Here is a 27,833-nt window from a genome sequence, read left to right as displayed (position 1 = left end):
CATTTACAGTAACTTCCCTTTAAAAAATGCATTAATTACGACGAACAGTTATGGACCATTTTACTACAGTTGTGTTCTTTTCCTATGTTTTAAAGCAGTGTTGATTTTCCAAGTGTACATTATGGTAAGTGGTTTACAATAATATGTAGGAATATAACCACTGACTTCTCTGGAGCTATTGTGTTACTGGAATTTATTGTGAAAGTATTATTTGATCGCGTAACAACAAGCACGGCGAGAGTCGTTTTTTTGCTCAGATATTTCACAGATTCACAGTGTGACAACTGAGACTCCCATTTCATCACATTGTAGTGAAGGTGGGTCAGCACAGTGCGCCAATGCGTATGTGGAACTGTCGCGGCTTGGAGTTGAAGCGGATTTACGTGGGATAGGAGATGTGAGACAGTCTCTTTTCATCAATGTAAGCTATGGCTTCGCGTTTGTATGGCTAGCTTGTAGCAGACGTCCACTTTCCACCATGACGTCCCTGATCCACTGGTGAAAAGGACACTTTGATCCTCTCCTCTTTCATGTAGACTGCTTCATACGACAAAGAGGGTGCAGAAAGTGTTTAGGATTGAATGACTGTCTGTGTCTTTGTGTTGTAATATTTGTTATTTTGATTTCAGGATGGCGCTGCGCGAGTGGCTGCCTTGACAGCAGCTCCTGTATAATGACCGTAAAGTGTCCTTGAGAGTTTTGAAAGGCGCTTACAAATTAAATGTATTATTATTGTTTTCTTACTCCTTTTCATTCCCTCTTCTTTTCATCACTTTGCTGCTGTGAAATGTAAATTTCTCCAGTGTGAGACGAATAAAGGCTAATCCAATCTAATCCGTAATCTAAAGTACATACACAACACATTGCGTAGCGTAAAGGATATGTATGTCTATGAAAATACTTAAGTGTAGAATATGAGTACTGATCCTGCATGTGACTGTAAAGTGACCTTGAGAGTTTTGAAAGGCACTTAGAAATGAAATGTGTTATTATTATTACTGTACTTTTGACACTTGCAAGCCTTTGAAATGTCAATGACTTGATATAAAAAGGTGTTTGCCCTCGCGTGGGTGACTCAACATCCATTGCCATACACCCCCCCCCGCCACACACACGCGCACACACGCACGCGCGCGCACACACACACACACACACACACACACACACACACACACACACACACACACACACAAAAACACACACACACACAAACACACTAAACACACAAACACAAAAACACACACACACACAAACACACTAAACACACAAACAAGCACACAAACACACACACACCCACACATATACATATACACACACACAAACACACACACCGAGCACCTTTCAAAACTCTCAAGGACACTTTACAGTCACAGGCTAAGTTTTTCTGACGGTGAGCAGCTTTAAGAGATGCATATTAGACCTTCTAGAAGCCTTTTCAATGAAAAACTTGTGAGGACCGAACTAACGGTCCTCACAAGTCAAAAATGTCCTCACTACGTATGGTATAAAATCATTGTGGACCTCACAAGTATAGCCGTACAAACACACACACACACACACACACACACACACACACACACACACACACACACACACACACACACACACACACACACACACACACACACACACACACACACACACACACACACACACACACACACACACACACACACACACACACACACACTTCTACAGCCTGAGTGAGTTTTTATCTATGATGGAAATGAGAAGGAAGAGTAGGACAAGAAAAGCTTCCTAAAAACAGACACCCATGAAGGTAGAGATAAATGATCAGCGAATGAATCCATCTCAGTGCAGACCAACTGCAAGTCAGACTATTAGTGGCCGCTAAAAGTTTGAACGTGTTAACGGACATCTTGAGCTCAGTTGCCTGTTGCTTTCTGTAATCGTTCTTGTTTTGATCCGATATGAGTAGAAAAGATATTTCCCAGCACGACTTGTCCTCTTCTATTTGTGTATGTGCGTAAGTGCGTTGTTGCAGGGAAGCGCTTTCTCACACCAGTGAAAAGTGTCACCTCAGTGGGGGCTTTGACACCCAGTCTGGTGTAAAAAAAGGGGGTTGGGATGGGGGTGTAGGAGGACATGAGAAGTCCAGGCTTCACACCTCAATGACAGTAGGAGATGATCTTCTAACTAACCTCCTAATACACACGCAAATGCAGTCTCGAGTGAAAGAATGCTTACTTGGATTAACATATCGTATGATGTTCTTCTCACAATATAATAATGAGGTCGGTCTAAAGGTTTGAAAGAAAAACTAATGTTTGCTTTCACAATCAATATTTTGATTGCCATATAGCACAAAATATTTCCATAAACATCACCGTGTCAGATGGCTGTTTTCCCTGTAATATTCACTTTCTATCAGGCACTTGCAATATTACACACTTAAAGACTTTTTTCAACTTTGGGCAAAAAGAAAATGAATTATCATCAATTTCATACATTTGGATTGATTTTTCCACCATTATAATTAATTTTTTCCCACCATTATTATTGTTATCTTTCTTGACTGTCCGACTCGGAGAAGTCACAATGAATTCACACTTGAGACTGTGGCATGTGGGCTTTGGGTTGCCAAATTTGGATCAAAACTAAAATCAATGATGAAAATATTATTATTTTTTTGATTCCATCAAACAATTTCAGCTTGCATTTTTTATTATAATTTCTTTAGGTTTGATATCTTCTTTACATGCCATTGGAATCAACGTGAGATAAGGCTTGAAAACGTTTGAATTGTGAGCCCCCTCTTCATTCACACATGCATCCTGTTCCTTTTTCGACAGTGACATGCTAAAGAGACAACGGGGCTCATTTCTACTATTTAAGGCTTCTGTGTCAAGTGCAGCTTCCTCCGACGAGGATCTGAATTGATCGACTTCCCGAGGTTTATACAATTCCATATTCCAAAACGGTCTTTCTTTCTCCTGTGTGGTCAGTGAATCCAAACATAACACCTTTGACTGCAACCAATCTGGCATTTCAATCATGGTATTTCAAGCATGACTTGTTGTAAATTCTAAGTTAGGGTTACTTTATGCATGCACTAAAGAGGCTGTGGCTTTGTGTGTGTATTTGTCGGTCCTATGCTAAAGGGAAGTGTCTGAGCAAATCAAAGAGCAGGATGAGGTGACATATACCTGCTGAAGCACAATTAGCTTTTACTACAATGTAACCCCCTGCCTTGGGCGAGCTCGTGTGTGTGTGTGTGTGTGTGTGTGTGTGTGTGTGTGCGCGCGCGTGTGTGTGTGTGCGTGAAGGTCAAATAACTTACCAGAGTGTGCAAAAGAATTTCCCCGGACCCTCACAGAAATCAGTTGGCGGGAGGCCGTCTGAGGTCATAAAAAGAACCAACAAGTTAATGTTTCCATCTGCTTTCTCATACATTCCGCGTTGGCCCCAACTTCAATTAGACAGTCCAATCAAGTAGTTACCGTATTTTCCGGTGTGTAAGGCGCACCAGAGTATTAAGCGCACCCCCATTGAATGGTGTATTTTCAAACTTTTTCAATCTACTGTATAAGGAGCACCGGACTATAAGGCGCACCTTCAATGAATGAAAACAGTTTTCCAAATATTAGGCACACCACATAAGGCGCGAGAGTAGAGGCTGGGGTTACGCACAACTTCTTCTATAGGGGGAAATGGAGTCAGTGGTTGCTGACAGTAGTTGTGAGACCTGTTGTGGCTCAATATTAATTCACATATAAGCTGCAGTGTCATCTTTTGAAGAAAATCATGGCTTTTGAGTGCGCCTTATACACTGGAAAATACAATACTGTAGTTGGAAAAAAGGTGACCAACCAGAGGTTTGACAACTGAAACATTGAAAGTCATTTGGAAGTATAGGCTTGATTAACTGACCATAAATAGACATGGGGGAATTTAGGGTAAGCCACAACTTATTTTGTTTAATGAATGGCAACAAGCATATACACAGGTTAATTGTACCTTCTGCCATTTAGTGGAAGAACATTTGGCCAATAAGAGGAAAAGATAAGTCACCTGTAAGCTTGAAAGCCTACATTTCAGGAAATATAGTGAATGAGGCCAATCGTGGGCAGGTGGGATTTCAGTCAGTAGACAACATAAAGATGTTCACGTGGACAAGACCCAAGTAGCTTCCTCAAGAAAAAAAATCTCACCTCCCAAATGGCGCCATGCATCCATCTTTGAAATTTCCCGATTATCCCGACCTTTGACCATGACCCTCTTTAGCCACCTCCCCAATCTGTCTGTTGGTTAGCCGTGAATCTTCATGCCTGTGACCCACGAAGCACTTCAGAGACGGAAGCAGTAGTAAGACATCTGTGCAGCCTTAAAGCGTTACCAGGCCAGAGACACAAGTGAGAAAGAGACAGAGAGACATGAACTGAGGCCTGCGGGAGAGGAAGTAAGAGACAAACCGAGTCAAAGTGTCATGATTCATGCATTAAACACAGGAATGCCAGCGAGAGATGGCACACAGGCAGCGCGAGCGTCTGCGTGTGAGCAACTGATGACCTGATTAAAAGGAAGAATCTATACCAAAACAAGATCCATTCGGTTGAAATGCAGACATTTAAAGTTGCAAAAAAGTTGACAAATACTCATTCATATGAATGGTTAAATATGTGAGATCATTTTAAAAAGAGACATTTTTAAATTGATAACATTGAAATAAGAACTACAATGGATTACATCATCAGGTTTTATTTAAAGGACAACCGACGTCTCCGGACAAGTTGTGTCCATAATTTGTAAAATGGCTTCAAATGACTTCTACTGAGCGGTTTTTAAAAATATTCCACCGCATAGAGCTATATTTTACGTTTTAAGACTCGCACTGAATATTCAGGAAGTCTTGTTTTTGAGTTGGTGACGAGTCCGTACATGACGTCACTAAAGGAACGCCCCCTGACCGAAAAAAAGACACATTGTAGCAGTCCTTCCATCACGTCAATGTATTTTGCTGTATTGTTTGGTCTGAAAACCTTGTGTTGTACTCCAAAGGCCGCCAGAAGAGGGTGTCCAAGCTCAATATAAGGAATTTATCAGCCTGTGGAAACAGAGGTGGCCACAGGAGGTCGCCATTTTGTGCCTCTTTTCTGGTGATCGTTTCTCCCCAATGTTGCCTCAAAATGGCATGGAATAAATTATTTAATCGATTGCAAACATGTATGCTTTCCTCTTCAGAACTATTTGAATCATATTCATAACTGGAGATGTAACAAGAAAGCATATTCTCCAAATCTAAAGCCATTGTTTTGATTCTCAAGCAATGCAAGACATCTTGGCGTGATGTCACAGACTGGGGGCGGGACTTTCTGAAAATGCCCAATTCGCAGCTCAATTTTTTTGCAGATTTTGGACACTTTAAGTAATTTTTATTGGTGTTTTGCATTTGAATAAAAATATACTGTGTGTTTTGGGTATTTTAGATGCTATAAAATGTTTTTCTGATGTCAGTTAAGAAACAAAAAAGTGACGTCGGTTGTCCTTTAAATAGATTATTTGAATGCATTGTAATTGGATTGGATATGCCTTTATTAGTCTCACAGTGGAGAAATTTGTTGGACCTGTTTCATGCTTTACTTGGGCGGGAATTCATCAATTGAATGTTGTACATCTAAATGTGTTTTTCTTGCAAAGAACAATGCGTTTTCAGTGCATTGTTTTCTATCCTTTCACCCCACCCCAACCCCATCCCTCTTCAATTGCTGCTGTGGACTGCAAATTTCCCTATTGCGGGACGAATAAAGGTATTCTGATTCTGATTCTGAAGATGTTTTGTTAGGACACTTTTAACCCTTTCCTGCACAAATAATAACAAGCTGATAAATTGTCCACTTAAAAAGTTGTCAGTTTGCAAGGTGGTGGTGGTAGTGGTGGACCCCAAAAAAGCAGGCAGGGGGGAGGAGCACGGTGTATTTGACAAATTCTATTAAATAATGTCGGCACAAACAAAATCTCAAACAACAAAGTCATCAGAACAAAAATGTCCAAAGTACCAAACAAAACCATGTGTAAAACATAACAAGAATAAACAAACCTGACAGGGCGAAACAAACAACGACCCAACACTGAATGGTTGTGCCGTGAATCTTTTTAATTGCCACTGATTAAAACGGCCAACACCTGTGCAGCTGCAGGCGAGGCCCTACAGTGCCACCCATTGGTCGCAACCCAAAACATGAAAGTAATTAAGTACAAAAGTAAAAAAGTTAATGCAGCCCATGCGCACATTATTTTATGTTTAAATAGCCTATCATGACTTGCATTAACACAAAATTGTATTTGTCATTAATGTAATTTTCAAAGTCGTGCTTACAGCACATGGTATGATTTGTTGTCTGTCAAACATATTTTGCAGACCAGAGTCAACACACCGGTGTCCTTTAACCCGAGTGGCTTACTCACAAACATTTAGTGTGAGCTTTGACTCAAAAGACATTTGTGAGGATGCCACTGGAAGGCCTGTTTGCTTACTTTAACGGAAGAGCTCAAATTTGGGGCAAATGGTAAATGTTTGTGTATGTGCACACCGTGGCTCTGTTTACACAAAATCACCCAAAACAAAGATGGAGGGACTGTTTAAGTGAAATCAAAGGTGTGAAAAGAATGAGGATAAAAGTTCTGACATGCGGGATTAAGGCTTCATGGTTGTCTACCAAACAGCAAACAAAACAGAAAAACGTTATTGAAAGACACCTCTTTATCTGGATTCCTCTTACTTTCCAAGACATTTTGGAAAATGAAGTTTCCAGCTTTGTGTTAATAGTTTGTGAAACACCATTTTCATTTTCCAATGTAAAAAGCAACATCCTCAATAGCAAACATGCTTTGATGAGTTTGGTTTGGAAGAAATACATCCTAATGTTGAGATGAACTTGAACAGAGATTGTGAGCTAAAAGCTAATTGTGGGCTATAAGGTCAAGTTCAACATGTGCGGCCTGACAAATGTAGAAATAGTGTCAAACTCATTCCCAGAGGAGTCAAATCTTTGACAGCAGCAAAGGTGGTACAGGCTCCATATCTCAATTGTAACTTCCTGTGGGCGTAATAGCCAGGTGTCTGTCTTTGTTCGTACGTTTTTTTTATCCTCATTGTGATCCATGCATTCATAGTGGCGTGGAGAAAATTGCATCAAAACTTCAGTCATTCTTTATACAGGCTCAAAGGTTAAGTGTATAAATCCTTTGTGTGACACATAAGAATGTTAAAATGTTACTTCAAACATTGCTCATACAGTTCTTAAATGTTTTTTGAAGGTTTAACCATTTTTTAAACAGATTTATTGTATTTCCACAATTCTCATGGGGAAAATGTGTCCATTTGAAAACATTAGAGCTCGACTAGCACCCCGGAACAGATTATGTCCGACGTGAAGTGCTGCTTTTTCTGACACCCATCAAAGACAAAGACCATGGAGGTCCAAATATGAACACCGGTGAATAGCGTTTATCCAATTTGGCAATTACACAAGTATTGACTCTGTGCAGATGTGGTGCGGTCAGTTGCACTCAAACACTTGGTGGATGACAGCAGTTTGGAGATGGATCGTGAGCAAAGATGGCAAACACATTAGTCCATGCATGCACGCACACATGCACGCACACAAAAGAGGGCTCAGGGTCTCAGGAGATGTGTCTCACAAGTGATGGGCTGACATATGGCCAGCAGACCCCGGACCACTGGGTGGAGTAGGGTGTGTGTGTGTGTGTGTGTGTGTGTGTGTGTGTGTGTGTGTGTGTGTGTGTGTGTGTGTGTGTGTGTGTGTAAGGGTGGGGCCGCAGAATGGTCTGAGGGTACAGATGAATAGACCAGTGATTTGAGACAGTTGAAACTCAATATTCATTTCACTGTTGCATGGATGTTGTTTCTGTGTCCCATTATTTCTCACTAATCAGTATATTTATCAAAGGTTAAGCGAAATAGTTTTGATGACAGCGTATGCACATTTAACATAATTTAACCCACTCTTACAAACAATGGTTGAAACGATTATAATACTATATTATAATGTATATACTGCTGTGAAATGTAAATTTCTCCACTGCAAGTCTAATAAAGGCAAATCCAATCCAATCCAATAAAATAAAACATGAACCAAGTATGTTAGAGGATGTCAAGAAAAAAAAATCTCCCGAAACTCAAACTTTTCTGAAGCTTTTCTGAAGCGTTAATGACATGATTAATGTTTTGGGGATGAGTTTATCAGACAAAATGACTTGACTACTCTTTTATGTACAAAAGAGCTCAAAATGTGTCAGAGTGTCAGCACATTTCTTTTGCACAGCCATTTTCCTATTGCAAAAAAATGCAACACAAGTATATTTACTTTCTTCCCTGGCTAAATCAACAATAGTTTGATTAATTAAACAAAATCAGATTCAACTCACAGCATATGATGTTTGTTGAGTTTATGGGAAACAATCCTGCATACATCGTCAGCGTGCTTTTATCAACACGTGGGAATTCCTCCACTTGGCCAGTCAATTCCATTCCTGAACATAAACATAAATACACACAAACACACAAAACAGCCAGGGGTGGCTTGATGGTGCCATTTGACTGAATGGCCTATCGCCATGGTTACAGCAGTACTCCATCAGTCCATTCAAGGAACAGATGGCCGATGTGCAACAGGAGGCACGTTTCAATGCTCACACACACGCACACACACACACACACACACACACACACACACACACACACGCACACACACACACGCACACACACACACACACACACACACACACACACACACACACACGCACACGCACACGCACACACACACACACACACGCACACGCACACGCGCACACACTCACACACACACACACACGAACGCACGCACACACACACGCACGAATAATGCTCTCTCTTTCTCACTCTTTCTGACACACACATGGATGCGCTCTGGCTCAGAGGGAGGGTATTGAACAACCAGCAGCATATGTTCCACTCGTCAAAATGCATTCATTCAAAAACGCAGGGAGGACAGTGGGAGGGAGGGATGATGGAGAGTAGAATGGCCACAGGTAAGAGAAGAAGAGGCAGGCTTTCAGCACACTTCAACAATTCATTGCAAGCAAACTCTCTTTCTCTCTTTCTCTCTTTTCTTTTTCTCATTCTCACATCAATTCAACGGAACACTTTTTAATCATAAGCCCATACACAGCCTCACATATGTTATGGGGGTTGCTCTCTCGTTTTTTTTTTTGGCCTGCACTAATGAACTAAATTTGTATTTCTAGGCATAAACTGTAAAGACAGAAGCTATTTAGATAGTCACCGAATATATCTTTCACATATGTGGATGCATGTGTCACCGTTGTGCGTACATCTGTAGAATAATACAAAATAATAGAGTGTGTCCGTGACTCATGACAATTGCAGTGCATACAGGTCAAGAAAGGAACCAGATAGTATTGCCCGGGTAATGTGCCCAAGACTGTCAACCAGGAATCATTTTCACAATATTGAATGTCACGATTTGCAAGGTAGCGGCGGACCAAAAATAAAGCAGACAGGAGGGAGGAGCAAGGTGTTTTTGACAAATTGTATTAAATAAAGTTGGCAGGAACTAAATCAAAAACGACAGTCGTCAGAACAAAACGGTCCAAAGTAACAAACAAAACCATGACTAAAACATGACTGAAAACATAACAAACCTGACACAAAACAAATCTGACAGGGTCAAACAAACGACCCGACACTGAATGGTCGTGCCGGGAGTCCTTTTAACTGCCATTGATTAAAATGACCAGCACCTGTGCAGCTGCAGGCGTGGCTCAACAGTGCTATCCGTTGTTCGCAAACCAAAACGCGACGTTGAATGTAAATACATGTAACGTTTATGGTGATAGTATTTTCATTCACACTCATTCCACTTTTCACCCAATGGGAAATTGCCTCCATTGGCTATAAAAGCTTTGGAACCGAGAAAACAACTAATTCAATAGCCACTGAAGGAGGGGAAACAGTTGAATTCAGCAATCCCAGACCGGAGGATTCCAATGGGCTTGACTGCATGTTTGTGTACATGCTTCTGTTAGAACCACACCCGTGCATGCACATATAGAAAGAGGAAGCCAACAAGGTTTCCTGTGGTTGAAAAAACACAACAGACCATCAATTCCCAACCTGTAAGTTTTCCCCTCTCTCCCAACGTAGCACCTTTTCTTCTATCTCTTCCTGTTTTCTGCTGCTCTGTCTATTCTTAGTAGTTCCTCCATTCCACCTACTCCCGCTGCTTTCGTCATCGCGAAGACTTGACCTCGTGACGACAGTCCTAAATTTCCTTTCCTCAGTTGCGTGCCCTCACACCCAACTTTTTTAATCAGCCTTTTCTCATTTGCTTCCCCACACAACATCCTGCCGCTTCTCTCTCTCTCAGGTAGAGGTGGGTACCAACGCACTTAACTCCATTATTACATTTTCGTAATTGAACAATCAAACATACGGGCTAGCGACATTAAATGACTCCATCTTATTAATCGGATGGAGCCAGGCAGTCACATGACCGCAGATCCACTAATAAGCAGTTTTCAAAGTGTGGAATTTACATCTGCCAGAAGAGACAACACTCCTTATTCTGGACAGTGTATTGCAGTATGTACATGGTAATGGAGTTCCAAAAATCATGCCAACAAAGCACACCAATTATAGGAGAGACACAGAAAGAAGTGACGGAGTACTACAAAACCCGCCTTTGTAAATTAGTAGATGACAGGGGTGGTCTTTGTCATGGATTACCGTATTTTCCGGTGTATAAATTGCACCCAAAAGCCTTGATTTCTTCAAACGATGACCCAGCGCCTTATAGGCAGGTGCACCTTATTTGTGAAGTAATATTGATCCACAACAGGTCAAGCAACTACTGTCAGCAGCCACGACTCCATTTCCCCCCGTAGAAGAAGTCGTGCGTAAACCCAGCGTCTAATGTAGCACCTTATAATGTGGTGTGCCTTATATTTGGAAAACTTTTATGTATTTATATATTATATTTGGAAAACATTTTTCATTCATTGAAGGTACGCCTTAATGTCCGGTGCACCTTATACACTGGAAAATATGGTACATATGTGGTCATGGATACTATAAAAAAGGTTTGACGATTAAGCACTGACCCTCTTTTCAAGCCAAATTGTAATTTTAAAATTTAAAAAAAATGTGGCTATATTTGTTTCTTGATAGCGTCTATTTTGTTTTCCGTCACAGCAGGTTCGAACTGTGACGAGTGATTGGATTGGTCTTCTTCCTCATGAAAAAATAAAATTGATAAATCTGACAAAAATGACAAATTTCTATTTCCTTAACTCTCAATTCTCTCGCCGTAATCCCTGCCACTGCATCCTTTAGTCAAACATTCTTGACGTCTAATCGGTTTGTTCAGAGTGACTTCATTCTGTGATGCCTTTCATCAGCTCCTTCCTCCCCTCTTAACTCTTCAAGTTCTGCACTCTAATCCTCTCCGCTATGACAGGGTGGAGTTACATTCCAGGAGCAGGAGGCGGACGCCATCTGAGAGGAGGAATTCCAAATGAGTGACCATGACCGAATGTGATGATTAAACACCTCGGCCAATGTTACCTGGGAGCCAACCGGTATCGCCCTCTGTTAGGACGCCACTGACTCCGAGTGTGTTCTGGTCGAACGCTCATGTTCTGAGCTCCTTCATCCACTGGGAAAGGACGAGAGCAAGGGTGGAAATATTGGTCGCCTCCCCTTCCTCTGTGTGCCGGTCTCTCTTGTAGTTTGGCTCTGCTGTTTCCACCACTTCGCTGCCCAGTCTCCCGCCAGTTGTCAACTTCAGCTGAAGGCACAGGAGTTGAAAATCCTGTTTACCCTCACAAGTTTTGAATTATTCAATGGATAAGTGAGCATAATATTTAACAATGCAATAAAAATGAAGATCAGCCGTGAGATCAGATGTCATAAATCAGTGTCTGAAATAACGTCCGCCCGGACGCCCGCGATGTGCAAGGACACTTTACAGTCACGGGATAATGTACATTTACGTTTTGTTGCGTCATAAATTATGTTAGCTTCATTTGAATTTTTCTTCTGGGGCTGAGGTTCTGTGCATCTACTTCGGAAAATGATACACAAATGCACGACCTTATAACGCTCGGGAAAGTCCAAAGCACGAAGCAGGCTTCTGATTGGCTGCCGTGCCGAGGATGCAAATCGCCAAACGAACCTGTTGTCCTTCAGCGATAGGTATTCGGTGACATTTTAACCCGGATCTTTTCACAAAACGGTTCATACAGCCAACAACCACACACGATATCACTATCGTACTAAAACGCAAATACTTTCATTCATCAAAACCAAAAATGAAACGTATACAAACCGGTTCGCTTGGCAATTTGCATACTCTGCACGGCAGCCAATCAGAAGCCTGCTTCCTGCTTTAGTTTTTTTTTGTTCTTTTGACTTCAAGACGGCGCCGCGAGAGTGGCTGCCTTTCCAGCAGCTCATGTATTTTGTTTTTCTACTTTCATTCCTTTCATCACTTTGCTGCTGTGAAATGTAAATTTCTCCACTGCGAGACTAATAAAGGCAAATCCAATCCAATAATCATTTATAAGGGCAGCTTTTAGCCAAGGTTGACAGGTATGTGCAATGATAAAATTAACTTTTCATAAAACTCTGCACTGTGGTCAACTGGTTAGTACAGCCATAGGCAAACTACGGTCCGCGGGCCACATATGGCCCGTTAGGCTTTTTAATCCGGCCCGCCGAACTTTTCCAAATTATAGTAAAAACAGTGTCTGAAAATCATGACAAAAAGTTAGCGGACAACAGGGAAGACAACTCTGAAAAGCTGCCTGCCACATATTTCATAATTTGAAACACAATAAATAACATTGTTGCATAGTATAAAGTTTATTTTTTAAATTAGCGCTGCAGCTACCAAAAATGCTACCTTTCTTAATTGACGGTAAATATCCGTGGCTGAAGATTTTTCTCCAGTTGACGTTTGTCGTCATGGTACACAGTGCATTGTTTGCATTGTGTTGTCTGGTTCATGCCACTAAGCGCCTTTCATAATTCTCAAGTACACTTTACAGTCACGGTATAATGTAAATTTACGTTTTGTAGCGTCACAAATTTTGTTAGCTTATTTTGAATCTTTCTTCTGGGCTGAGGTACTGTGAAGTTGACTGTGCATCTATTTTGGAAAATGATATGCAAATGCACGACCTTATAACGCTTGGGAAAGTCGGAAGCACGACGCAGGCTTCTGATTGGCTGCCGTGGCGAGTATGCAAATTTCAACTACAGGTTACAAAACACGTGTACTATTTGCACGTCAAGGCAAGGGCATCCGTGGCGAGTTTGTAGAGCGCGCGGTCAGGACAATCCATCCATGATTTTGCGGAGTTTAACACAAGTAGATATTATTGAACTTGAGTAGTTCGTTGTATAATAATATGTTTTGAATGTTGAAAGTGATTCCATTTTTCAATTAATGTTGATTTCAATAACTTTGCACCTTCAATTGAAACTTATTAAAAACAGACACAATCTTGATAAATCACAGTGCGTATGTTTTTTTAATCTATTTACATTTCCTCCTCCCAGTATCTGCGAAATAGTATGAAAATGCCATATCTTGCATATTCCTTAAGACAATTTTATTAATTGATAAGGGCAATTTTTCACATTTGAACGACAGTTAATAAATTGGGTTGTAGTGTTCTTACTCTGCTATGAGGTTTGCACACACTACATTTAATGCTTTAGGTTTAGTATATCCGGCCCAAACACTCCCTCCAAATGCTCCTGGCCCGGCCCCTCTGTCACATTTTAGAACCCATTGTGGCCCGTTAGTCAAAAAGTTTGCCCACCCCTGGGTTAGTACATCAGCCTACCAGTGGCAAATTCACGTGGAACGAACAAGGACAAAAGGGTCACCTATGATTGAGAAAATGTTTGCCTGGATGAAATTTACATCTCTTGGTATGTTGGACGCTTTAAGATCACAAAGGGCTTACTATAAAATTAAAGCTGTTAAAAGAGACCCAAGATGGTCGGATGCATAGTAGTTCGACAGACTGAAAACAACCAAGGGGAGGAAAGTAGATTCATGGTTAAACAGAGATTTAGAATGGAGAGAGATTTGCTGAGCTAAATTGGGCCTGATTACAAACACAAACCCAGCAAGGCCTGGTACGACACCACAAAGCGACAACACAACTCTCACACGCACACACACACGTCTGAAGTAATGATGGGAAGTGCGAGGGCACAGCATCCTCCTGAGACCTGCAGAGCTTGACTTGAGTAAAGAGCAGACAATTTGAGGTAAACCAACTTGGCACAAGTTGCTGCTTAAAAAGAAAAAAAAAATGTTCACCAAAATTCACAGGAGTTGCATCAAAACGACAGGTTCACATTTCACATGCTGCTTCTGACACATGCTCAATAACTGGCCAGCAAGTGGTGGAGAGTAATAATAGGTTTTTTTTTACAACAAACATGAGTTATTTGAAAAGCTTATTACTTCACTTGTGTAAAGATGAGCATTTCAATCAACATTTCAGAAAGGTTGCCCGTCAAAACTTTGACTGGAAATAGTTTTAGTGTACTCAATGCTGGTCAAAGATTTATTTGTATTGTGGAACGTCTGTGTAAGCTCTCAGTCGTACAGGAGTGGTCCATCGATGAAAAGGTTTCTTCAGCCGTCATCTGTACTTCTTTGAAGGTGTCGGACGTTTCACTTCTTATCCAAGAAACTTCGCCAGCAAACTAAAGTCTTACTGGTAGTTTAGGCCCTATATATATATATCCCTACAGTCCAGACCTGGCGGTGCCGGACTCTGCTATGATAGGTCCCTGCTCTCAGGTTGGGGGGAGCAGAGGACTACTCCCTGCCACTCCACTGATTGTTCCTATTGTCCTGACTAACGACTGGCCTAAATGCCCCACTTCCACCTCATCAGTATTCCTAATCCTATTTTGCAAAAGTAGGCGGTTGTACAAACGATCCAAATTGAACCTCACCCCACCATATCGGTTTAAAGAAGGATTTAGCTGTTTTATGAAAATCACTTATTTCACTCCACTTTCAAACCATCTATGTTCTTTCGCTAAGATTATAACCTCATTGTCGTCAAATGAGTGGTTGCTAGCTTTTAGGTGCATATGTACTGCCGATTGATGCCCACTAGTAATATCCCTGCAATGTTGATAAAGTCTTTTTTTGAGAATTTGTTTAGTCTCCCCAATGTACTGCTCTTTACAATTTTCATTCTTACAATGTCTTGAATAAACTACATTACTTTGTTTTTTATTTGGCAGTCTATCTTTTTTTTTGAGAACGAAGGTAGCGAAAAGGAGTCTAAACATATCAGGAGAGCACTCACTAACTGTGGGTACCCTCAGTGGTCATTTAACAAATGTCAGAAAGAAAGAATAGGGAATGAAACCAAAAATTCGTAATATCCAAAAAGGAGAGGAGTAGCAGTAGCTTACATTGCAGGAGTTTCTGAAAAACTAGTCCTGTGGCAACACAAAATTCCTACTTATTTCAAACCGATAAAAAAAAACCTTAAGGCAAAAATTAGTGCATCCAAAAGATAGGCTGCCAAATGAAAAACAAAGTAATGTAGTCTTGTATTGGTCGAATGCACAATGGTCAACAAACGAGTATATATTCTCCAACAGATTTGCTCAGAAACTTCAGAATGAATGTTGTGATTCATTTTCTTTCGGCAACGATACCTGTAATGTATAGTTTGTCAATAAGCACAGAAAAGAATTTATTTTATTCGACAACAATGTTTCTGCCACTCAGGCTGAGTGTAGCATCACTAAATGTTAGATTAAAAAAAGAAATACCATATTTTCCGGTGTGTAAGGCGCACTGTCGTATTCGGCGCAGCCTCAATGAATTGTGTATTTTCAAACTTTTACCATATAAGGTGCACCGGAGTATAAGGCGCAGGGTCATCTTTTGAAGAAAATGAATACTTTTGGGTGCGCCTTATAGACTGGAAAATACGGTAAATGAAGTCATGAGAATTCTACCAAAGCTGATGGTGCTCATCAGTAAAATTCCAAGCAAGATTCTTGTATTGATGATACATTGATTTCAAGTTTACTTACTAATCATCTATGTTTTTCACTCTACATATCCAATGCGATGAATAATTGGAGGGATTAAACGGGCTGCGGGTATTTTTTTTTCTTCATTTTGGAGTGTTAAAACTGTTCTGTGTTTCTTGTCCGTTGTTCATAGCTTTTTTAATTACACAGAAAGAGGGTAAAAGATGGCAAGGTGTGAAAACGCTGCTGGAAATGAGGAGGTAAAGACAGGACAAAGAAGATAAAAGGACTATCGTATGGGAACCCGTGAGGTAAAGGGGAGCCGAGGGCCGAGTGGGGTCTGATGGGGGGTTTTGAGACGTAACGAGAAGCCTGTAATCATTGTTGTTGTGTGTCTTAAAATAGAGTGCTCCCACCCTATAAACAGAAACATGCTATTACTAGTGTACTGACAAAAGCAAGTGTTGGATTCAGGCGTCCACATGGGCTTGCAGCCGTGTGTGTGTGTGCGCGTGTGCATGCGTGCGTGTATCAAAGACCACGGCACACATGCAGCTAGTTACAGTCGACTAAGCCAAAGTATTCGGTGTGACAGACCCCTGGGTAATGTCATTCATTGAGGGTGATCAGAGAACTACAACCATTGATCAACGGTCAGATTTAAACATTTGGCACCGCGAGTATTTTAAGGTCCGGTGTTCATTGTTCAAACAATTCTCAAATGTGAGGCCTTTTCAAGATCATAACAATTTATACGAGACCAGTGTGCTCAGTGTTTGAGCCTTAAAGGTTGGTCTTACTTTCAATTGCAAAGTAATAAAACTGAAATGAACACAGATGAAGTATGTTTCAGAGAAAATCAGTCACCTGTACGTCCATCTCTGTATCGTTGACTATGACTTTGCCCGAGCTTGTTAATTTTGGATTGAAACTGCAAGACCCTGTTTCTCTTCTTGCACACTTCTAAATGTTTCTCTTTCAGCTGGAGAAACAAGGCAAGGCTGGGCGGCTGGAAAGGGAGCAAACAATAACAAAAAAAGGTGCTGTGTATTATTATTATTAATCAGGTCTGACTTATGACATCATTTTACTGATACGTACACACACATCGGACGCATCGTTGAACACATCCAAACAATATAAATACATTTACTTATTTGAAGATCCATGTCAAGCATTTATTTGAACATGTCATTCGTGGTTTTAGTTTCAAGGGGAGACAACTGTTTCCATGAAAATGCAAGTCATGCATATTGCATTTCAAATTCACTAATTGTTGTATTTAAGACTTGGGTCATCATTAGAATGTATGCTTTCAGCAACACCACTTGCACCACAACAGGCTAAAATATGAAGTTGTCTTTCAACCATGCAGGTGTACCAATTAAGGTGTATCTATACCTGTTTCCACTCACATGATTGTCCAGCAGCCTTGCTTGCTCAGTGCGCTTATGCGCCAGCAGGTATTTTGAGTGGAAGAGCTGTCCATCAAAACTCTGCCAAGGCATGAGGGCATCGTTGGGCAGTGGGGAGCCACTAGCACAGTTGGCTCCCAGCATGTAGCTCAGTCCCCGGACGTAGAGAGAGCCCAGTTGGATTGCTCGGCTGCAGAGGAATGGCAGCTGGGGGGGGAGAGAACTTTGGAATTATATTTGCTTGGTTACAAATAGTTTGATGCTTTGTTTGATCATCTGTTGCGGCACTTGGAAAAGAAGAAGCATGAGTTTGCATCATGTCACTTTTCGTTCTTTCAGTACACAGCTCAGTCTTGGACATTTGGCTTTTTGGGATTCATGATTTTGCTTTGCTACTTTTCTTTGTGTTCTTATCAAAGAGAGATTACTGGGAAGTAGTTGGAGGAAACACTTTGAAAGGGTATCATCAATCTACTTTAAGGATTAATTTCTTCTGACCAACCTGTCTGACAGCAAGGCAGATGTTAACTGTAATTTTTCTGGTAGCAACATTAAAGCAACAGACCTCAGACAATGACCCAAACCTAATTTAGTGATCACAAAGAATTAATTTTAAGCAGTGCTACATTTCCCTAAATTGGAAAGGAAGTGTGGTTTCATCTTGCTTTGAACTGATAATCTTTTCGACAAAAGTTCATGAAAGGGGGTAGTCAGGCAACGAGATTTGACTGTTCAAAGAAGCCCAAAATCCACTGAAGATCTTACTGCATACCGTATTTTCCAGTGTATAAGGCGCACCAGCGTAGAAGGTGCACCCCCAATGAATGGTGTATTTTCAAACTTTTTCCATATATAAGGCGCACCGGACTATAAGGCACACCTTCAATGAATGAAAAAAAAATCCAAATATAATGTATAAATATAGAAATGTTTTCCTAATATAAGGCACACCATATAAGGCGCTATATTAGAGGCTGGGGTTACACACGGGGAAATGGAGTCGTGGCTGCTGACAGTAGTTGTGAGACCTTGTTGTGGCTCAATATTACTTCACATAATAGGGACACCGTCATATAAGGCGCAGGGTGATCTTTTGAAAAAAATCAAGGCTTTTGGGTGCGCCTTATACACCGGAAAATACGGTGAATTACATATTTACAAATGGAAAATCAATCTTTGTTTTTCTTTATCACTTTAAAACAAAAACACATTTTTTATAAAGAAGAATATATATATATATATATATATATATATATATATATATATATATATATATATATATATATATATATATATATATATATATATAATCTGTAAATACATAACCTTTTCAATTTTTCAATGACAGAAGTACTGTTCACAAACAATTTTGTCACATAGACTCATTTGCTCAACGTTTTTTGAGGATGGGTAACGCTTTTTTTAAACCCTGACATGGGTTGAAATACTGTATGCTGTTTCAATTAGTATGACAGACAACAATGTCACTAAATAGAATCTGAAGATACAGAATGAATATGTGCCTGTGAAGGACTTGCTACAATTTCTAATGTGGCCACAGAGTGCTTGTTGCATTATGTTGTAAAGAGTCAAAGACAGCAGGCAGATGTTCACTGTGTGCACATTTCATGCTGTCACCTGTCACTTGGCAGATAGCACTAATAGCTGTGATTATAAACACACACACACACACACACACACACACGCACACGCACACACACGCACGCACGCACGCACGCACACACACACACACACACACACACGCACACACACACACACACACACACACACACACACACACACACACACACACACACATACAGCCACATACCCAGCCCTGCCTGTCACCTGCTTCCAGTCAAACACAGCTTCACACACCGAAAACAATGAGGCAATGGACAGACGCAGAAAAAGCCTGAAGCGCACAAACAAACTGACACAAAGAAGAAAAAGAAGACGGGAGGAGGAACAAAGAATAAGAATATGAGAACACAAAGTAGGACAAAAGACAGAAAACTGTGCACATGTGTGCATGTGTATATGGGCTGTTCATTGAGGTGTGTGTTTGACGTAAATACCTCCATGTGGTGAGCGTGCCGGGACAGACGGGTGACTGTCGCCAGAACACTCTCCGTCTTTCTCACACACCACACACACGCACGCACACACAGACGCACAAGCAATTCCATAGGGAGGAATGCTGCAAGAAAACAAGGCATCCCAAAACCTAACCGCAACCTCTTTCCTTTCGAAACAAACACAAATGGCTGGTTTCATTTTACATTAATGCGAACATACACAACACGATAATGACTTCTCTAAATATACATTTCCCAAGTTGACTGTGCAAACACAGACAGACAGATATAATAATGGATACACACGTACACACACAGACACACACACACACACACACACACACACACACACACACACGCACACACACTCAAATCTGTGACAATTGTGAAACATATAGAAGCCTATTATTCTTTTTGTCTGTGACTGCTTAGTGGTGAATCTATACTGATCATTTTCAGCCCCACACCCTCCAAGAGCCTCCAACCTCTCCCAGAGATCACCTATTAAATACAAGACATTGCCCTAATTACTGTGTAGCCAAAAGACGAAGAGTCAAAACACAAAATAAGTATGGTAATTAAGCGGGGAAAATAAAAGGGTCAACAACAAGGCAGTGACTGGTTTTAGGAAAAGCTGGTAAGACACTTGAAGATCCCTCTCTGGCAAGAATCGTGACTTTTTAAAACAACAGTAAATAATTGTCATTTAAACAACGGATGCGGACCAAACCACACGTGTCATATATTGAGTGGTTTTAGATGTCAGGTTTGCTTTTTTAAGAAAGTCAACAGGCAGGTTTGCAACTCCCTGATGATAGCAATATGAAGCTTGTGAAAGGGCACACTTGGGAGGAACATGTACTGGTTTTTACAGTAGGTACAGTGGAACAATTTGTCATTCATGACAAAGTCCATATTGAAGATTTTATCTTTGCAAAATTAATTCTCAGTTTTGAGTAACAATGGAACTCAAAATATCACGTATGTAGTCGACAAACATGCAAATCAAACCGCTGGATGGAGGACACTGATTCGCTGTGGCGATCCCTCGAAGGGAATAGCAAAAAGGAAAATAAGAAAGTTGATAGTGAACAAGAACTGCAGTTTGAAAATAAGAGCTGGATGTAATAGTCTCGACAAGACAGACACAGAGACGATAAGTTGCGGGGGATGGGGGGAAGGAGAAAAACACAAAACACAAACAAAAACATTTACATAACAAGCCCACTTCTAATTGTGCTGTTTGTTTTCTCGACGAGATCCCCATTCAAGAGACTATTTGGGTTTCTCTATATTCCCCCCTTTTCATTTTCTCTGACGAGAAGCATGTTTACAGTAAAGTATACAACGGCCATTGTTCTCAAACATAGGAAAAACGCATCACATATTGATCGAGTTGAAATAAACTTGCTGACCTCGATGCGTTGAAGCTCTTGCAGACATCGGAGCCTCAGACACACAGCCTGACTCAGGTAAGCATCCACATCCTCTGAACATAAAGATGGTACCTACACAGAGAAATATATGGTTACGTACAAAAAAGAAATTGCTTTCAAATTCAATCGCATCCCGGTGTGTCTTCTGAGTGAGTCGGTTTCTTTGGGTTATCCTCACAAGGGAAAGTAACAATCCTGAATGCAGCAAAGAAAGCAGCCAGTGTGTGTGTGCGCGTATGTGTATGTGTGTGTGTGTTCAAAACAAACAAACCCCGAAGCTATTCAAACAAACGAGGGGTGAGCGAATGTGAATACAGCGGGCCCGCAGACAACAACAGCCACTGTTGTCTGTTGGCCCGTTCGCTCATCTTTGCTTGTCTACCCGTCTAACAGACCCTCAAACAGGTTGCCTGTCTGTTGCGATGTTTTTTTTTTGGTGTGTGTGTGTGTGTGTGGGGGCCGGGGGGGGGGGGGGGGGGGGACTAGTTCAATCACAATCACAAAAGCAAACATCTGACAGTTGTGTCAAAAATCAACCTGGAACCCATAAAAACCGCAACAGTGACATCAGCTTTACCATGGCACATATATTTGTATGTAGTTATGTCATGAAGCCAAAAACACCCATCCATTCATTTTCCAATTTTGAGCCTCTCACTTGAGGTGACCTAAAATGTTTGAAATGACGAAATACTAAAAGCAAACATTTTCGTGAAGCCTGTAAATCACCATTTCCGGCTGAAATTCATCTTGATATCGCAGGAAAAAATCTAAACTAAAAAAACATGCAGACTACACAGCCATTTTTTAAATTAATCTGGACCAAAGTGTTCATGAAATTATGGGAAGTAAATATGATCTGGATATTCCTCTTGACAAACAAAGTATTGCTTTCTTGTTCACAAGTCATTTGTCTGAGGGCAAAGATGTAATAGATTGTCCGGCATTAAAAAGCAATTGACAATCATAATTTGGTAGCCTACTGGTTACGTCAAGCAACGCTGTATGAAAAATGGTGAGGTAAATGAAAGAATGGGTGGTTATCACAGCAGCTGCCGATGTTTCTAAATGCGAAAACTTGTCACTCTGGGTCATAATTGTGGCAAAGTCGCCGAACACACCATGAACGACAACATCACATCACTTGTTGACAAAAGAACAGATGATCATATCGCAAAGTAAAAATCTGCTCTAGTGTTCTACAAGGTAGTACCTGCAGGGCAATATAGGTGACCAGACAAAGAGCAGCCAGGAGACTGTCCTCAATGACTCCATGCAATTCGGCAAACTCCTGGCTGTCAAATATTGAAAGAAAAGTCATCAGACGCAAAGCCGAAACGTCAGGGCCAGAAGTGAACCACAGCAAGTCCAGACTGGGCTGTTCACCTACAAAACCAGACCGATAAATATTTCAAGTACTGTATTTGGTGGAGGATTCAAAAACACTGAATGAATGCGTTTGGTATGTTGGGAATGAGCAATTGGGTTTGTCGTGATTACGGTGAAATCTGACTGTTTTTCAAAGTGAATGGCTCGTTAAACAACACACAATTATTATATTATATTAGATAATATTTTGTTTTTCTTTTATCACTTTGCTGCTGTGAAATGTAAATTTCTCCACTGAAAGACTAATAAAGACAAATCCAATCCAATCCAATTCGATTTTCCATTTTAGCAAAAACGACTGTCCGTCGTCTGAGTGAAAACAGGATGTATTGTGATACCTACCACTCAATTACAGTCTGTACCTCATATATTTACAAACATATATAAGAATTGACTTTGCGGTGTCTTTACAGTGTGCATTAGATGAGGATATTAATATTTTCACAAGAAAAGCATTACTGTACCCGGGATGGAGATTGGCACTGGGGGCACCATGTCAGGCTCATTCAAAGGGTTGCCTGGATAAACAATCCACTCTCTGATGGCTGGAGGTTTTTCACTTCTGTCTGAAAACACACAAGGTTTTAAGTATGACTTTGCCCATGGGAGTCCGTGGGTGATAGGCAAAATGGCAGGGGTGCTCGCGTTCAACCAGTCGATCACCAAGGTGCTATTGGTAGATCGCATTACAAGGTGATGTGACATTGTCATGAACAGACGCTATCCAAATAAAGTAGAGTTGTTTTGAAAAAATAACAGACGTCAGCATACCAGCCATCCCTTCACTTGATTGATAAACATGACAACCAATCAGATGACATCTCATTATTAGGCACCACTGTGCGTGCTCAAACAACGCCCGTGAACGTTGCAAAGATAACAAGCTAGTCGTTGGTTACATCTTAATTTTTCTCTCGTTTTTTTCCTCTTAAATGCAAGATAGCGTATAAAAATGTTGTCGTGCTACAGTAGGTGTGAATTTATTTTATGACTGTTAGAGCGTCTGTGTTTTATAGTTCCCCGTTCAGTGTCTGACTGAAACATAGATTCCATATAAAATATAGCACTGAAGAAACTTACAAACAAATTCACCTGACGAACGACCGCTCAGAAAATATCTCGTTCGTAAGGTGGGGAGCGTCTGTTTGGAATGTCACTTTCATGTGGATTGGGAGGATTTTTTTTTTACACAATGACATTTTCAAAGTGCATTTATCTTGTCTGCCAGATATCAGAGTGAAGTCAGGTAATGGCAAAAAATGTACATCATTATGTTGTATTGTGCCACATACGTATGTGGTTATACATAAACATAAGTTGCAAGATTCCTCAATATATTTCCTAATAAATATAATGGGTAGATCATTTTGACTTGGTCATTTCAAAGATAGTTACCATGCGGAAAAAGAGTGAGCACCCCAGCTTTTTGGTATGTCTTTGGTGTGTACCATTGTGCTTGTTGAGGAGGAGTAGACCATAGATGCATTGTCTGGCGGACTTAAAAACAATAGCCTGAGGCAACAGTTCATGATCTTCTTCGTCCTCCAGACTGTTACTACATTCGATCACTCCTTCACACAGGACATTGTAAACCATGAAACCCTCTGCCGATACATGCGTTTCTCTACAAACCTGTCATGAGACAACCAAAAGGCAAAAATGGTTGAGACTCAGCAAAGTAGTTATAGATGTACATATGGCATGGTACTAGACATACCTTTAATATTTCTGGACTGACATATTTTTCAAAGGTAGAGGGAACATGAGCTGTGGCATCCTCCTGAGGAAGATCCGGTGCAGCCAGCAGATAGGAGCAAATTCCCTTTTCCAGTAGTTTTCTCTCTGCATCTAATAGTTTCAGAGTCGTCGGGATGATCCCAGTCTCTTCTTCCTCTGTGCCCCACAATGAACTGACAAACTGGGAAACAGCGAACACCATTTGACCTTGAGGAACACCAGAATCGGCTTCATCATGCGACTTCCTAGGAAAAAAGTACATTTTGTGTCTTTAATCATATTCATATTTTAATGATGACAGTCTCTGATAAAAAGGACCAGATTCGCACCGGTACGCTGCCAGTGCATTTTTCCTGATCGCATGCATGCAGTTCTCTGGCACCACATCATTTCCAAGAAGACAGGCCAGTAGCGGTAACTGAGAAACATTCAATCCAATGGCATGGTAAAGTATCTCTCGGTCGTACAGGATAGTGGTGAGGTGGTCCAAGTCCAATTTTGCCACTGATAAGTACGGAGCGCTTTAAAAAGAACAAAGATGACACATTTAAATCTGGCACTTTGTGTGCATTTTCTTAAATTTTCAACAATCATTTTGACTTGTCAACAACACCAGGGATTTCTCGGTGACAACAGACAGTGAAGATGCAAAAAGTCAAACTCAAGGCACATTGGTGCAATGTTAAAAAAAAGTCCCACTACATATTTTTTTCATTAATGTCGTAAGCAATTTTTGTGTGTTCGGGATGATGCGGTTTGATGGCTGACTTTTTTTTTAAAATTCATTCATGTCATCACACTTCATTCCTCCAAATGTTTGTAGATTTTCCCACTTCTCTAATTCTTCTGTCAGAACCTCGAATAAACAGTTTAGTCTGGTATCATGGATGAAGATGAAACAATATTTCAACAGAATAATAACCACTGTATAAATTTTCAGATTAAAACACATTTTTATGAATCCATAACATTCCAATTTAACTAAAAATAACCCCCTTAAGTTAACCAACCTGTTAAAAATGACGAAGTCTGAGTCCTGTCCCAAAATGCCCATGCAAGCATTGCGACGGGCGTAACAGGCAATCTCATAGTCAGCCTCCTGCATGGAGCAAAAAACATCCTGACCTAATGACCTGCCCCACCACATAAAAAAACAATATTATCATTATTTTTATTACTACCATTATTATATTATTATCACTCATTGCAAACCTGAGGGCAAAACGTGTGAATGTTGCCAAGCCAGATGGCAAACTGAAGAGATCTTTGCCTGGTTGCTCTCCATGTAACTTAACGTAACGGAATATTTTAGATATATTCCAATTCACTCGTCGCCGCCGATTCACCTGCAAACAGGAATCAGACAACAATTTTCAACCCAGTGTTGAACAGGGAAGATATTTCAGCCGGCACTACATCGATCAGGGGTTGTCAAACTGGGCCACAATATCATAACCGCTTGCCTTAAACTTTGCCATTATGACTGAAACTCTATGAAGAAGTCAAGAATAATGTTTTATTCAATTATTACTAAAGTAACTGTAATAAGAGTTTGTTTGTGTTACGCACCCACACGTGTCTCTTGTTCTCCTCAACCATGCCATCGAAGAAGAAGACAAGACGGATTCCTGCAGAGGTGAACGTCTCCACCCAGTTTCTCAGGATGCTCATGTACTCCTTCCACTGACCTCCGCACACCCAGTCTGTACACGTGTACCAATGGCACAGGCAGCCCATGCCATCCACAACGATTGTGGGATCTGATCCAGAAGGAAATAAAAATGAATACAATTTTCAAGGTAGAAATGCATACACTGGTATAGTAAATTCAGACAGGGGGCTTAAAATTTCAGTGAAACTGGTATTTATTTATTTGTTTGTTTGTTTGTTTGTCTTCAAAGTGAAGAAACTGGAAAACAGTAGTAGGTACACGGCTGTCATCGAATCCATCCTGTGTTCTCCCATCACCGTTTGGTTCGGGGCCGCCACACAAATAGACAAAGTCTGACATCAGACAGTCAGGACGGCGGAAAAAAATCATTGGCACCGCCCTCCCCACTCTCGAGGCGCGGAAAATCCGACTGGACCATCCGCACCCTGCCCACCACCTTTTCCAGCTACTCCACTTAGGCAGGCACTACCGATCCATGCGCACCAAATCCAGCAGATATTCAAACAGCTTCTTCCCCCAAGCCATTAACTCTTTACACAGTAACCCAAATAGAACTGTATAGTGCCTCTTTGCAATTTTTTGATGATGATACTAGTGCAGCGTGTTCTACCGGAAACAAATTCCTTGTGTGTGTACATACTTAATAATAATAACAATAAAGATGATTCTGATTCTGAGAAACGGCAAAAATATGATGATCAGCAAAGAAATGGAACAGAAAAGTGGTCAACACAACTTTATATTGTTTGCCCAGCACATTCCTATATGATTGAGTGCCAATAAATCAGTATCGCTAATTTTGTTGTACCATGAAATTACTCACTTTCCACACAAAGTACAGTCTGTGCATAAAGCGGAAATAGAAACAATATATAACATGTTTTTCTGACATTAAAAAAGTACAATAAATACAATTTCCACCTTTAAGATTACATTTAATCTGTATTACTCGATTTCTGTAATTTCATTTGAAAGAAATGTGGAATTTGACATCAAATGCACCTGAATTTGGCAAATTACGTCAACATTATTTCGTGTCAAAAATATTGTGAATAAGACTGGGTGATTTGTTAATGCTGTATTCCAAATGAACTTCTTCTTTTCCTTTCGGCTTTTCCCTTTAAGGGGTCGCCACAGCAAATCAGTGTCCTCAATCTTGAGAGGTTTGATCCGCGTGTTTGTTTTGGCCAAGCTTTTACGTCGGATGCCCTTCCTGACACAACCCTCTGTATTTATCCGGGGGTTGTGTCAGGAACAAAATGTTGAAAATGTCTTAAACATTTCGTGATCATGCACATTTTTTTCCCGGGTGTAGTGACTTTAACAACACAATTTAAGACAAATATACATGAGGCTTATAGATATACGCACTGTCGGTTGTTTTGGAAACATGTTGTTTGGCCATCTCTCTCAGATTGACTGTCACGCAAGATTCTGGACAGCAGCGCTCCATGAAATATTGGAGACATTTAACTCCCATTTCTACAGAAAGGGAGCACACAAAAACATTCATTCGGTGGCATCGACCAAGCGTTTACTTGATATATGTTGACGTAGTCACGTCCGAATGAGCTACAGATGCTACTTTTAAAAATTCGTCTCTTCTTGATGCTAACGATTAGCTTAGCTTCCATTTTCAAGTTTCATTAGTTACGGTACAGCCGCTGTCCGTGCATTTCTAAAGAAACTTAAGATCTACTATTTGTTGTTGTTTTAGAACTCATTTGTCGTGCGACTTACTTGAAATATTTCGCGTGATACAGCAAAGCGCCCTGTTTTGGTTTGCTGTGACTTCCGGAGTCATGTGACGTCACGGCGTTCCAAAACAAAACGTGTTCGATGAGCGCATGCGGCCAACACGGCTCGGTTTAAAATGGGGTTCTGAATCTTTTGTGGTCAACCACAAATAAAAACATGCACGTGTAAACATACAGACATAATGGAAATAATAATAATAATAATAATAATAATAATAATAATAATAATAATAATAATAATAATAATAATAATAATAATAATAATAATAATAATAATAAT

The 27,833-nt window shown here is 40.5% G+C and overlaps 1 protein-coding gene across 2 annotated transcripts; it reads right to left on the bottom strand.

Annotated features, from left to right (window-relative positions):
• Positions 1-9,168: 9,168 nt before the first annotated feature.
• fam120b (family with sequence similarity 120 member B) lies at positions 9,169-27,600 on the bottom strand. Of its 2 annotated transcripts, XM_088992720.1 has the most exons (15): positions 27,537-27,600; positions 27,168-27,278; positions 25,694-25,884; positions 25,337-25,470; positions 25,135-25,257; positions 24,454-24,645; positions 24,105-24,369; positions 23,836-24,019; positions 22,852-22,953; positions 22,212-22,384; positions 20,978-21,070; positions 17,485-17,691; positions 16,937-17,078; positions 11,606-11,828; positions 9,169-11,536 (listed from the first exon to the last, which is right to left on the bottom strand). In XM_088992720.1, exons 1-15 carry the CDS (start codon positions 27,598-27,600, stop codon positions 11,506-11,508), a joined length of 2,235 nt encoding a protein of 744 aa, XP_088848846.1. In that variant the 3' UTR covers positions 9,169-11,505. The 2 variants fall into 2 exon arrangements, 1 of the variants encoding a protein (XP_088848846.1); XR_016114500.1 differs by lacking the exon at positions 9,169-11,536 and having other exon boundaries at positions 11,690-11,828; positions 17,471-17,691.
• Positions 27,601-27,833: the final 233 nt, after the last annotated feature.

The sequence above is a fragment of the Hippocampus bargibanti genome, linkage group LG03, assembly GCF_051943395.1.
Source record: "Hippocampus bargibanti isolate YZ-2025 linkage group LG03, ASM5194339v1, whole genome shotgun sequence".
NCBI lineage: Eukaryota > Metazoa > Chordata > Actinopteri > Syngnathiformes > Syngnathidae > Hippocampus > Hippocampus bargibanti.
The sequence above is the reverse complement of the archived record's forward strand: the minus strand, read 5'-3'. Positions and strand labels throughout refer to the sequence as shown.